This window comes from Salvelinus sp. IW2-2015, linkage group LG4q.1:29, assembly GCF_002910315.2.
Source record: "Salvelinus sp. IW2-2015 linkage group LG4q.1:29, ASM291031v2, whole genome shotgun sequence".
In the NCBI taxonomy this organism is placed as follows: Eukaryota; Metazoa; Chordata; class Actinopteri; order Salmoniformes; family Salmonidae; genus Salvelinus; species Salvelinus sp. IW2-2015.
In genome coordinates this window covers 74,324,642-74,339,059 of record NC_036842.1, presented here as the reverse complement: position 1 = coordinate 74,339,059, position 14,418 = coordinate 74,324,642, and the positions used below count along the sequence as shown (strand labels likewise).

Sequence of the window (14,418 nt, the reverse complement as noted above, 5' to 3'; positions counted from 1 at the left end):
AATCATTTTCAACATAGTTTCTTCGTAAGACCAATCATAACGTTCGTCTTATTCCTCTGACAGCCGCTGTGCGCAGAGGCCCATAAGATGTGAGGCTGGTCAAGGAGCGACTAACAGCAGCATGGTTCATCTCTATCAGCCAAGAGCTGGAAAGGAACACACACACACACAGACAACACACACACTGGACAGAACACATATCACACACACACACACACACACTATGACACTGACAGAACAATATACCACACACACACACACTGGGACAAACATATATACACACACACACACACACACTGGGACAGAACATATAACACACACACACACACACATGGGACAGAACATATACACACAACACACACTGGCGACAGAACATATATACACAACACACACACACACTGGACAGAACATATATACACACACACACACACACTAGGACGACACCACACACACACACACACACTGACAGAACAACACACACACACCACACTGCGACAGAACATATACACACACACACACTGGGACAGAACACACACAACACACTGGACAGAACAAATACACACACACAACACACTGCGACAGAACACACACAACACACACCACACACACCACACTGGGACAGAACATATAACACACACACACACACTGGACAGAACAAACACACACACACACACTGGACAGACACACACACCTGACACAACACAGACACACCAACACACACTGCGACCAGAACATATGGGTTGAGGTGAGGAGGATTATTTAAGGACTTGGGAAGGTTGAACACCAGGCGGGCTGCTGCGTTCTAGATCAGTTGCAGGGGTTTGATGGCACAAGCGGGGAGCCCAGCCAACAGAGAGATGCACTAGTCCAGAAGGGACATTACAAGTGCCTGGATTAGGAAACCTGTAGGTTATTTCTACATAGTTACCAAATGGTAATAGAAGTTACTTTTTAGGTCTTTATCATTTAGATAAGAGTTTTGAATAACCCCATAATATACATTTTGAGATATGAAGACTTTATTATAAATTAAACTGTTCCACGAAAATGTGCATATAAAAATCCTAACTGGCAGGGAGATCAGTCGAAAATGGCACGATAACTTGGCACGCCAAGGTTGCCGACCTCTGTTGTTGCCTATTAGGGACTTTAGTACCTTAACGGCAGAATCTGCGTAAAAACCAGCAGCAGCGGGAGGAGGGAACAGATTTTCTTCTGGTTTGGCTACAGTATAGGCTACATTTAGTTTTGTACTTCTTGGATTTCATTTAGAAAAAGCTCATGTTATCACACACGAACCTGCAGCCACACTAGCTAGCTTGTCAGTCGACGTTGGAAGTTAGCGGCCGTTCCGCACACGGAGCAGCGAGTTCTACTGAGCAGTGACCAAGACGACGATCCGTTTTGGAAGGAAGCGGTTGTCAATAAAGCGGTGAATTGGGAGATTTAACAGTGTGTGGGCCTTCTTGTTCTATACCAGCGACCACTTTTTATGAAATTATATTCCCTCTAATACTTCTAAATTCTCTGAGTAAATCGGCTGTAACTTTCAAACCATACATGCTAGAGACATACAGTTTGGACTTTTGTTTTTCTGATGTAGTTCTCTATTGAACGAACATATTTTCAGAAATGTTACTAGTCAACAAACCCTTGATTCCTCTCGAAGCCTATTGGAGCAGAGGATCTAAGGTCCCTCCCCCTAGTCGGTCTTGTTTTTTGTTGTCGTTTTTTTTTCAATTGTAAAGCGACTTTGGGTCTTTGAAAATCGCTTTATAAATATGTTCTTATAATAATAAGAGTCATGACTTACGGTCGTCAAAGAAGTAGCTCCGCAGGTATCCCAGAATCCTCTCTACCTCCTTCTCTGTAGCTTCCTGGTGAGACTCCTCCATCCTCTTCAACTGGAACAGACAATGACATAAAATATAGATATTTTTTTTAAACCTTTAATTAACCAGGTTAGTCTCCTTGACATAAAAATCTATTTTCCAAAGCAGATATACAGTTAAAACCAGGGGAGCTTCCCTCCTCGTCAACAGCTGGACAGAAATATTAAACACATACATCCTGGCTGATCAAACCGATCTCCTTATTTCAAAGCCCTACTATATAGTAACTATATAAAACACCAAAAGGCCATATCACACTACTGGACCATACACAGCCAAGCCAGACCAAACCAAGGTGTGCTGGGATGGCCTGGTGACTCTTCCAGGACAGTCAGGTTGAGGTCAGCACAACAGTGTTAAAGCGGAGACCTGAGTGGGCATGATCCTCTTGGCTTCCTTGCCGGGAACTTTCCTCTGTCTCTCTACCCTCTGGCGAGGTGGAGGTAGCTCAACCAGGAACGATCCCATCCTGGTAGAGAGACACACACAGAGAGTTAGTAAGAGAGTTTTAAACAGGTTCTCGTTTATATTTAAGTGAGCGAATCACTTTTGACTCAAGCATCCCAAAGAGGATGATGATGTTTGCGTTCGTCTACATGCAGAATCAGAATCACTGATCGACAAATCAAACTACTTGTTTTGTGATCAATACTAGCACTTTCTGGGCCTCGCCGGGTTGAAACTGAACCCCTCAAACACACTGATTCACTTGTAGTGGAAAGAGGGGGTAGCCTTGAAGCAGCACTGAGCTCTGTTAGCTACCCTCTGCTCTCTAAACACACACTTACATATAGTGGAAAGAGGGGGCAGTCCTGAAGCAGCACTGAGTTCTGTTAGCTACCCTCTGCCAGGCGTCCTGGGGGAGGTAGCCGCCGCTCGCTCCACCCTCCACATCTTCATCTTCCTCCTCCAGGCGATTCAGACCCATGAATGACAGCTTGGTGGACCAACAGAAACACAAAGGATAAAGGGTGAGCAATCTGACAACCAGTAGCCTTCACCTTCGTCACCTGCCTTTATCCCCTTTCATCGCTCTCTAGCTGGTGACTGTCGAATTATCTCTTTACCTCGTCTATTTCCGTCCCATTTTCCTCTCTCCTAACCTCCCCCATCCTCCTCCTCTACCTCCCCCCACCCTCCTCCTCTACCTCCCCCACCCTCCTCCTCCTCTACCTCCCCCCATCCTCCCCATCCCCCTCCTCTACCATACTCTCCCACCTCTACCCCCCCCCATCCTCCCCTCCCCCCTCCTCCACCTCACCAGGTGTTCAGCGAAGGCTGCGGGGTCGAAGGCTGAACCCTCTGCGTGTAGCTGGCTGGCCTTCTCCTTCCCCAGGTCTGTAGCCAGCACCAGGAGCTGGGCGTCTAAAGCGGCTTCACGGGCCTGACGGACTGGGAGAGAGGAGACAAAACAGAACAGGGAGGAAGAAGACAGGGAGGAAGAAGAAGACAGGGAGGAAGAAGAAGAAAGGGAGGAAGAAGAAGACAGGGAGGAAGAAGAAGACAGGGAGGAAGAAGAAGACAGGGAGGAAGAAGAAGACAGGGAGGACATTCGATTAAGATAGTAGAACATCCTTCCTCTGAATAACCACTGATTCAGACATTACTAGATAGGTTAAAGCAGGTTAAAGCAGGGGTTAGCTCTCACCAATCTGACTATGTTAGATCAGTGGCTACTTCGAGGAAGGAAGGAAGAATGATGACAGATCGTATCATACCTTCTGCAAACAGTTTGTTGGCCTCCTCCAACACGTCTGTCAGTTTGTTGTTGGTGGGACTCAACATGTCCTCTCTGTTCTCTGGGAAGAAGAGAGAAGAAATAGATTGGTTAAAAAGGTACAATAGGTAGAAATCACTCCCCCATTTCCTGGTTGATAAAATTCTTTCACATTCGCCTAATAAAAATGATATAATATGGCAAAACAAGTCATGTAGAGAATCATTGTACAATCTAAACCGCTGTGAAATAGAAGCAAAATACAGCTAGTGTTTTCATCTGTTTGAAGCTGCTGTATTAGACTTGCGTTCAATGAGAATAACAGATCTAGAACTCACATTTCTATGTGAATTTGGTCAGGTTGCCCACAAAGTTACCTACTGACCTTTAACTTGCCAGGTGTCCAGGCACCTGGGAGTTTTAACACAAACCTGTCACAGGCCGGCATCTGCCTCCAGATTCTCCACCCTTCTCCAGAAGTGGACCCTTGCACACGCCCCATCACGGATTTAAAAAATGGTGGTAATTCCCTCCAGCCAATGCTTATACCAATCCAATACTTTTAAATCAATGAAAGGGAGAATACACTTTTTGAAAAGTGTGGAGAATTGGGAACTAATGGCCCATGGATACCATTTCCAGACAGTCCCCACTACATTACATTTGAGTCATTTAGCAGACCCTCGTATCCCCTACTCACGTTGAACAGAGTTGATGAGGTCCCTGTACTTGCTCCTGATCTCTCTCCTCCGTGCTGGATCATTGTCCTCATCCTGCATGTCTGCTGGGCTGCACCCGGCCTCATCATCATCACCACCGGTTGCTGCATCCCCCCGCTCCGCAACCGCTCCCCTGGCGCCGCCTTTCCCCCCAGACACACCGTTCTGACGGTGGGTACCGGTACCAGATTCATCCCCTCCTCGGTTGGCTCGCTTCATCTTGGATACTGGTGTTTTGGTATTTTGTGTGGTCGGTTGATTGGTTGGTAGTCCGCCCTCCTCTATCCTTTCAGGTTTAGGCTTTCGCCCCTCTTTCAAACTAAGGTGAGGGGACAAAGTGTTGATGAGATGGTTAGCTTAGTAGCACCACATGTTATCTGGCAGGGTTGAGGTTAATTTGAATTCAGGATGTAAACTGAAATTCCAAATGCAATTAAATGTTTTCCTCAATGATTTTCAAAAAGGACATCTGAAAGTGGAATTGGGAATTCAGTTAGCAAACTTGAAGTGACTGAATTCAAATATGATTGAGCCCAACACTTATCCAGATGTTCCCGAAATAGCTAACTAAACATCAGATAATAGCTAAACATCAGATAATAGCTAAACATCAGTTAATAGCTCAACATCCGTTAATAGCTCAACATCAGTTAGTAGCTAAACATCAGTTAGTAGCTAAACATCAGTTAGTAGCTAAACATCAGTTAGTAGCTAAACATCAGTTAATAGCTAAACATCAGTTAATAGCTAAACATCAGTTATGGTTTCAAATGTTTGTTATTCATGATTATTCAAATACAAATGACTGACCTTACATTTTTGTTGTTTTCCCGTTTTGTTGTTTTCTTTTCGTTTTTTTTTTGTTGCTACAAATTTGACCTAACTTGACTTCAACGTTACCCGCTAACGTTAACGTAGCTAGCATCCGCCGTCAGATAAAGAAGTTATGGCGATTTCAAATCACCCACTTGATGTTTTTTTTGTTGACTAGATGGTATACAACTTGCTGGCTACATAATCATTTAGATGTTCGATTTCCGAAAATCAACTTTATAATATAATATATATACATACTCACAGGAGAGGCTTTGTTGAGAGCCCTCAAAGAGTCAATCAGCTTATTTTGCAGGCATGTCTGTGTTTGGCACGAATCGAATGCTTGAAGACGGAAGTTTTGGTCAGAGAGGACGTGCAGAGCAGCATTCAATATCGAAACGTTTCATAAACGTTGGTGAACAGCGCGAATGGAAGTTATCTCCTAGCACATCATATTGGGCATAAGGAATGTCAATTAACCCGTGCTTGATTTGGGATTTAAAAATAAATAAAACTGCATTCTTTTCCTGGGCCGTCAATTCCCCGCTTGGTTGGGGGGGGGGGGCTCGCTTAGGTCCCCCAAAAGGCTAGAGCCGGTCCTGATTTTCATGACCATAAGAGCCCTCATTTGACAACTTGGAAAAGCGCATTTAGGCTAGCGCATTCTCAAACTCGAACAGTCTACTGGCACATATACACCGGAATTCATACTGTCAAATAAACGTGAACACCGCGGAATCAGGATATGAATGCACCGCCTCCATTTCTATTCAATGCCAGATCCCGCCTTAATCAACGTTTTTTTGCCGCCATGTGTGAATCCGGGCCGGTGATAGGCCACTTTGTTTTATAAAGGAGACCGTATTCGGTTCCCCAAAAAAATGCAGATAGGACGCACAGGGCTGCTCTGGCCTAAATCAAGCACTGTTAAACCTATGTAGGTTATCACCAGACAAATGTAAGGTAGTTCAGAACAGTAAACTTTGACAACAGTCATGTGAAATAGAATAAACAGAACAGACCTCCCCGTTAAAGTCAAATTATCCAAACGTCTCGGATATTTTTCCAACCAAACACCAACGCCGTGTGCGTGAATGTGCCTTTCCGTTTATGTCTACAAATGACCACCCGATGGCGACAAAATACCATTCATTTTTTTATTTTATAAAACCACAAATGTAAACCGTTTTCTTGACTGTCCACTGTGAAAACATGTATTGTAGAAATAACAAATGCCGTTAATTTCCTAGTAGAAATGGGAGATGTCAAGATGATTAACTTTTGCGTTTTCTTAGCTGAGTCACCTCATCCAAGGAACGTCAACCGATAGAGGGTGCCCCAATAATCTATTGGGAAGAAATAATCCCTCTTTTCCCGAGATTTCGTTGAGTTTTGCAGCCATGGTCACAACAAAAATAGCGTCGCTAACTTTCCACCGTTAGGCAATGTTTTGAAAGGACTCTCTCCTTCTTCGTATTTGACAGCGATCAAAATGCTGAACTCATTTCATAAGAAATATCAACTTTACTTGCTATTTTCTTTTTGGTGTGGTACCTGTTGGTTTGCCTGTCTGCAATGCTATGGTGTCCAGAGTAAAGGCTAATGTTAGCTAGCTAGCTAGATAAGTAGCTATAAGCACGCTAGCTAGCTAGATAAGTAGCTATAAGCACGCTAGCTAGCTAGATAAGTAGTTAGATAAGTAGCTATAAGCACTCTAGCTAGTTGTCATGGGAGAAAGCAGTCCGCCGTCTCCAACGCTGCACTTGGATCTCGACAACTTTGATACAACGGACGCTGAGGACAGCACGTATGTTTTAACCAGTCCGCGCTCGTTGGAATCATGTGCAAGACTCGGCGTCAAACCCGTTCAACTTTTAATAAAATCTCTAAGCGATTTCGTTGATGACAACGTAAACCCAGATATCCCGTTTAAGGCACTGGCAGTTCTGTACGAGGCGTACGAAAGGGAAGGCAGGGGGATTTTGCGGCTGTGCCGTGAAGAGAGAGAGAAGATTATTTTAGAAACGAAAGAAAGACGACCGTCCGTTAAACTGTCAGCCCTCGAAACTGTCGTCGAGGTAGAAAGTCGGAACTCTCTCGAAGATCCCAAATCAACAAAGGACACCTGTGATGGTTTGAGAACGGGAACTACTCAATCTGTGGACCACAGCCCCAGAAGGAAATCTGTGCGCAATGGCAGGTCCTCTTATTCTGCTGCTATCACCAGAGAACAAAACAGAAACAGCTTGAGACCAACTGACAAGAACATGATGGTGTCCAGTCTAAGTCTTGGTGACCTCCGACACTCCCCAGCCACAGAAAGACAGTTGGAGAGGCTCACTCGAGACATCAGGAAGAAGATGAATGTGACAGTCCCAGAGAAAGACCGTAAGATAGCAGCTCTGATGTTGGTGAAGCACCAAGAGGAGCAGACCAGGCTGAGGTTGAGCCAGCAAGAGGAGCAGGAGAGAGAGGAGGCCCGGAGGCAGGAGGAGGTGCGACGGGTCCAGGTGGAGCGCAGGAGGAAGAAGGAGCTGGAGAAGAGCATGCAGCGGTGGCAGGATGGGCTGGAGGCGCGGAGGAGGCAGAAGGAGCGCCAGGAGAAGGAGTTGGCCGGTCAGCGCGAGCAGGAGGTGCTACTACAGGAGGATCGCTGGAGGAGGCTCACAGAGGAGCAGGAGGTGCGGAAAAGAGACAAGAAAGAGATGGCGAGGAGAGAAGCGGAGGAGCGCAAATGCCTCCAGGAGCAGCTGCTCAAAGACATGGAGCGTCTAGAGCAGGCAGGGAGAGAGAAGGAGGTGCAGCTGTCGCAGGAGAAGGAGCAGAGGGCCAGGAGGAGCAGGGTGATCCGAGAGAGGAGGGAGAGGAAGAGACTCCAACAGGAGAACCAGAGGGAGCATCTCAGATGCCTCCTCCTGAAGAGGGAGGTGCAGCAGCAGATGGAGGAGGAGGAGGCGCTGATGAGGAGTGCCTTGGAGGAGAAACGGCAGCGCTCCTGGGAGAAGAGGGCCCAGGCAGTGGCGTTGCGGCTCGGGGAGCTGCAGGAGAGATCGGCTAGGGAGGAGGAGCAGATCCAGAGGGCCCAGCTTCGAGCCTCCTGGCACAGCCAACAGCAGCTCAGAGAGAAAGAGGTGAGGACAGCACACAGATATACAGAAACCATACACACAACTATACACTATAATACATGCAATAAACAATACTGGAAAGTAAGCACACACACATTTCCACAGTCCACTGTAATAGCCAGAGTACTGTTCTCTTCAGCTAACATTCCACTCCTTGGCATTGACAAAAAGACTGGCCTTTCAGCAGTCTTCAATTCTGAACATTGTATCATTAATGAGCTCAAGGAGATCAGAGGATTTGATCCTGATTCGATAACCCTCACAGCCATCTTCCAATAACAATGTTTATGCAAATTAGACTTATAAGAAAACATTCTAATTTCATTCATACATTTGATTGTTAACATTCTAGCGTTGGGCATTCTGACGTGATACATTTCATTGTAAACATAAACAACAGGAACGGGGAGAACAGAGGATTCCTGTTTATTTAGTTTTTACTACCAGCCAATGTGATCACATAACACCAGAGAAGCTCTCGACCGTTCAAGACTTCCCCGCCAGTGCTTTGTGAACGCTGAAGCCTGTTTTATATCCAGCAAGCAAGGTGCTTCTTTCTATAGGAGTTGCTCCAAATATGTGACCAGGGGCCTCCTGAGTGGCGCTGCGGTCTAAGGCACTGCAGTGCTTGAGGCGTCACCACAGATCTGGGTTCGATCCCGGGCTGTGTCGCAGCCGGCCGCGACCGGGAGACACATGAGGTGACGCACAATTGGCCCAGCATCATCCGGGTTAGGAGAGGGTTTGGCCGGGCCGAGATGTCCTTGTCCCATCTCGCTCTAGCGACTCCTGAGGTGGGCCCGGGCGCAGTGCACGCTGACACGGTCGCCAGGCGTTTCCTCTGACACATTGGTGCGGCTGGCTTCTGGGGTTAAGCGGGCGTTGTGTCAAAAAGCAGTGCGGCTTGGTTGGGTTGTGTTTTTGGAGGACAAATGGCTCTTGACCTTCGCCTCTCCCGAGTCCATACGGGAGTCGCAGCGATGGGACAAGACTAACTACCAATTTGGATATCACAAAATTGTGGTAAAAAATAAAGTGACAACTATATAGCTTCTTCTGGGACACACATTGGGCTAGGCTACTGGGAACCGTTAAGACAGATGTGTAAATGGAAGTTAATTCATAGGCTGGGCTAATAATCCACCATTCGTATGCTAGCCTATATCAGGCCCAGTCTACTATAATACATTTAGGTGACCACCTGTGCCAAAAGTGTTTGTCTGACGCATATTTTGTGCCAATTAATTGAAGTTGAACATCTCACAATGCATCCATTTTAATTAAATGTGTAATAATATATATATATATAGTGCCTCGGAATATTTAATGAAACCCTGGCTGTTGACTATGCAACAGATAGCAAAACAGGGAATCTCTGATTCCTCCCTGAGCTCCGTTTTGGAAATGGCAAGTTCACTTTCTCATTCATAAATGCCTATCAAGTATTAGTGCGCTGTCCAGCATCTAACCTTTACTAGCCTGTCCAGCGTCTAACCTTTACTAGCCTGTCCAGCATCTAACCTTTACTAGCCTGTCCAGCGTCTAACCTTTACTAGCCTTGTCCAGGTCTAACCTTTACTAGCCTGTCCAGCGTCTAACTTTTACTAGCCTGTCCAGCGTCTTAACCTTTACTAGCCTGTCCAGCGTCAAACCTTTACTAGCCTGTCCAGCGTCTAACCTTTACTAGCCTGTCCAGACGTCTAACCTTTACTAGCCTGTCCAGAGTCTAACCTTTACTAGTCTGTCCAGCATCTAACCTTTACTAGCCTGTTCAGCGTCTAACCTTTACTAGCCTGTCCAGCGTCTAATCTTTACTAGCCTGTCCAGCGTCTAACCTTCACTAGCCTGTCCAGGGTCTAACCTTTACTAGCCTGTCCAGGTCTAACCTTTACTAGCCTGTCCAGCGTCTAACCTTTACTAGCCTGTCCAGCGTCTAACCTTTACTAGCCTGTCCAGCATCTAACCTTTACTAGCCTGTCCAGCATCTAACCTTTACTAGCCTGTCCAGCGTCTAACCTTTACTAGCCTGTCCAGCATCTAACCTTTACTAGCCTGTCCAGCGTCTAACCTTTACTAGCCTGTCCAGCGTCTAATCTTTACTGGCCTGTCCAGCGTCTAATCTTTACTAGCCTGTCCAGAGTCTAACCTTTACTAGTCTGTCCAGCATCTAACCTTTACTAGCCTGTCCGCGTCTAACCTTTACTCCTGTCCAGCGTCTAATCTTTACTAGCCTGTCCAGCATCTAACCTTTACTAGCCTGTCCAGGGTCTAACCTTTACTAGCCTGTCCAGGGTCTAACCTTTACTAGCCTGTCCAGCATCTAACCTTTACTAGCCTGTCCAGCGTCTAACCTTTACTAGCCTGTCCAGCACTCTAACCTTTACTAGCCTGTCCAGCATCTAACCTTTACTAGCCTGTCCAGCGTCTAACCTTTACTAGCCTGTCCAGCATCTAACCTTTACTAGCCTGTCCAGAGTCTAACCTTTACTGGCCTGTCCAGCATCTAACCTTTACTAGCCTGTCCAGCATCTAACCTTTACTAGCCTGTCCAGCATCTAACCTTTACTAGCCTGTCCAGCGATAACCTTTACTAGCCTGTCCAGGTCTAACCTTTACTAGCCTGTCCAGCGTCTAACCTTTACTAGCCTGTCCAGCGTCTAACCTTTACTAGCCTGTCCAGCATCGATTGATAAAATAATAATTATGATCACATTTCCTCAACTTAAATATTAGGCCTGGGAATCCTTTTAAATTTGTCAGAGAGATGGGGGGGGGGATATATAGGGTTAGAATCCCAGTGATACGGAGAAAATCTGACAGGAATGAGCCTGCAACTAGAGGGGTTGCTGGCATTAGAATCTCAGGTGCCACCTGATGCCGTTGTGCTCTTGAGCAATGCACTTAAACCCTAACCAACTCACATTGGACAATAACGTTGTATTGTATTTGTCCAGGTACTGGCCCAGTTGAGTCAGCGTCGTATGGAGCAGGCAAGCCAGAACGCTCACACCCAGAGGATGAGCAGGGCACAGCGGGCACAGCAGGAAAACATGGAGAGACTCCTCTGCCACCAGCGCCTCCTAGACAGGGTACAGAGAGAGGAGGAGACTGAGAGGCAGCTGAGAGAATGCTGTCTCTCCCTGAAGGTGTGGTGTTATGGGGGGGGGTTAGGACCTGTGTGGCAGGGTGTGTGTGTGGTGTTGGAGGAGAAGGTGTGTGTGTGTGGTAGGGTGTGTGTGTGGTGTTGGAGGAGAAGGTGTGTGTGTGTGGTAGGGTGTGTGTGTGGTGTTGGAGAAGAGGTGTGTGTGGTAGGGTGTGGTGTTGGGGAGGGGGTGCTTATATTTCATTTAGAGGGAATAGGGTTCCATTTGGAGGGAATAGGGTTCCATTTGGAGGGAATAGGGTTCATTTGGAGGGAATAGGGTTAATTTGGAGGGAATAGGGTTAATTTGGAGGGAATAGGGTTCCATTTGGAGGGAATAGGGTTCCATTTGGAGGGAATAGGGTTCCATTTGGAGGGAATAAGGTTCCATTTGGAGGGAATAGGGTTCCATTTGGAGGGAATAGGGTTCCATTTGGAGGGAATAGGGTTCCATTTGGAGGGAATAGGGTTCATTTGGAGGGAATAGGGTTTCATTTGGAGGGAATAGGGTTCCATTTGGAATAGGGTTCCATTGGAGGGAATAGGGTTCCATTTGGAGGGGAATAGGGTTCCATTTGGAGGATAGGGTCCATTGGAGGGAATAGGGTCCATTTGGAGGGAATAGGGTTCCATTTGGAGGGAATAGGGTTCCATTTGGAGGAATAGGGTTCATTTGGAGGAATAGGGTTCATTTGAGGAATAGGTTCATTTGGAGGGAATAGGGTTCCATTTGGAGGAATAGGGTTCAATTTGAGGATAGGGTCATTGGACAGACGTTCTATTATTTTACTGTAAAGTGGTGTCTCAGCGATTTTTAAATGCACACTAAAAAAAGTTTGATTCTGATTTGAAGGAGCGTCGGAGGGAGCGTCTGCAGAGGCAGAGAGGAGAGGTGCAGGAGGAGGCTCGTAGAGTGGCTCGCCTCCTTCCATATGAGGGAGAAGGGTGGGGAGGCGACGGACGGCAGGACTTTCCATCAGATGGCTCTGCAGGCTCAGCTGCCTGCCCCTGCTGGACCGTGGAAAAATATGATCATCTGTCCTTATACATTCACCACTACACACACATACTAAGAGTAGTACAGCTATTACCAAACCCACTACACACACATACTAAGAGTAGTACGTATTACAAACCACTACACACCACATACTAAGAGTAGTACAGTATTACAAACCATACACACACATACTAAGAGTAGTACAGTATTACAAAACCACTACACACACATACTAAGAGTAGTACAGTATTACAAACCACTACACACAAATACTAAAGTCGTACAGTATTACAAACCACTACACACACACATACTAAAGATCGTCAGTATTACACAACCACTACACACACATACTAGAGTCGTACAGTATTACAAACCACTACACACACACATACTAAGAGTCGTACAGTATTACAAACCACTACACACAACATACTAAGAGTCGTACAGTATTACAAACCCACTACACACACATACTAAGTCGTACAGTATTACAAACCACTACACACACATACTAAGAGTCGTACAGTATTACAAACCACTACACACACATACTAAGAGTCGTACAGTATTACAAACCACTACACACACATACTAAGAGTACGTACAGTATTACAAACCACTACACACACATACTAAGAGTCGTACAGTATTACAAACCACTAGCACACACATCACTAAGAGTCGTAACAGTAATTTACCAAACCACTCACACACATAACTAAGTCGTACAGTATTACAAACCACTACACCAACACATACTACAGTCGTACAGTATTACAAACCACTACACCACAACGACTATTCAGACTGCCAAGAGTCGTACAGTATTACAAACACACTACACCAACACATACTAATCGAGACTACAGTCATACAAACCACTACACACACATACTAAGAGTGTACAGTATTACAAACCACTACACACACATACTAAAGTGCTCAGTATTACAAACCACTACACACACATACTAAGAGTAGTACAGTATTACAAACCACCACACACACATTACTAAGAGTAGTACAGTATTACAAACCACTACACCACACATACTAAGAGTAGTACAGTATTAAAACCACTACACACAACATACTAAGTCGTACGTATTACAACCACTACACACACATACTAAGTCGTACAGTATTACAAACCACTACACACACCATACTAGTCGTACAGTATTACAAACCACTTACACACACATACTAAGAGTGTACAGTATTACAAACCACTACACACACATACTAAGAGTCGTACAGTATTACAAACCACTACACACATACTAAGTCGTACAGTATTACAAACCACTACACACACCATACTAGAGTCGTACAGTATTACAAACCACTACACACACAATACTAGAGTTACAGTATTACAAACCACTACACACACATACTAAGAGTAGTACAGTATTACAAACCACTACACACACATACTAAGAGTCGTACAGTATTACAAACCACTACACACACATACTAGAGTGTACAGTATTACAAACCACGTACACACACCATACTAAGTCGTACAGTATTACAAACCACTACACCTACCCACACTACTAAGAGTCGTACAAGTATTACAAACACTACACACACTACTAAGTCGCTACAGTTATTACAACCACTACACACACTTACTAAGTCGTACAGTATTACAAACCACTACACACACATACTCAAAGTGTACAGTATTACAACCAACTCACACACACCAGTACTAGAGTCGTACGTGATACAAACCCACTACCACACAACTAAGAGTATACAGATTACAAACCACGTACACAACAACATACTAATGTCCGTGACAGCTTTACAAAACCACTACAACACACATACTAAAGTCGTAACAGCTATTACACACCACTACCACACATGCATAAAGGTCGTGACAGTATTACAAGACCACTACACACACATACTAAGAGTCGTACGGCAGTATTACCAAACGCGCCACTACACACACATTAAGGTCGTACAGTATTACAAACAACTACA

The 14,418-nt window shown here is 45.4% G+C and overlaps 1 protein-coding gene and 1 pseudogene across 1 annotated transcript; one reads left to right on the top strand and one right to left on the bottom strand.

Annotated features, from left to right (window-relative positions):
• Positions 1–1,802: 1,802 nt before the first annotated feature.
• nsmce4a (NSE4 homolog A, SMC5-SMC6 complex component) lies at positions 1,803–5,897 on the bottom strand. The gene is made up of 7 exons (XM_070439781.1): positions 5,403–5,897; positions 4,310–4,647; positions 3,611–3,691; positions 3,154–3,284; positions 2,681–2,829; positions 2,262–2,361; positions 1,803–1,904 (listed from the first exon to the last, which is right to left on the bottom strand). The coding sequence occupies exons 2-7, from the start codon at positions 4,545–4,547 to the stop codon at positions 1,803–1,805; spliced, it is 801 nt and encodes a 266-aa protein (XP_070295882.1). The 5' UTR covers positions 4,548–4,647; positions 5,403–5,897.
• A 408-nt stretch (positions 5,898–6,305) lies between these two features.
• On the top strand, positions 6,306–12,487 carry LOC139024814 (coiled-coil domain-containing protein 177-like; annotated as a pseudogene).
• Positions 12,488–14,418: the final 1,931 nt, after the last annotated feature.

Coding starts and splice junctions, on each gene's coding strand:
- nsmce4a (XM_070439781.1), bottom strand. CDS start 4,547: ATGAAGCGAGCCAACCGAGGAGGGGATGAATCTGGTACCGGTACCCAC. Junction 3,285..3,610: donor CAACAAACTGTTTGCAGAAG/GTATGATACGAT, acceptor CCTCTCTCCCAG/TCCGTCAGGCCCGTGAAGCC. Junction 1,905..2,261: donor AGAGGATCATGCCCACTCAG/GTCTCCGCTTTA, acceptor TGTCTGTTCCAG/TTGAAGAGGATGGAGGAGTC.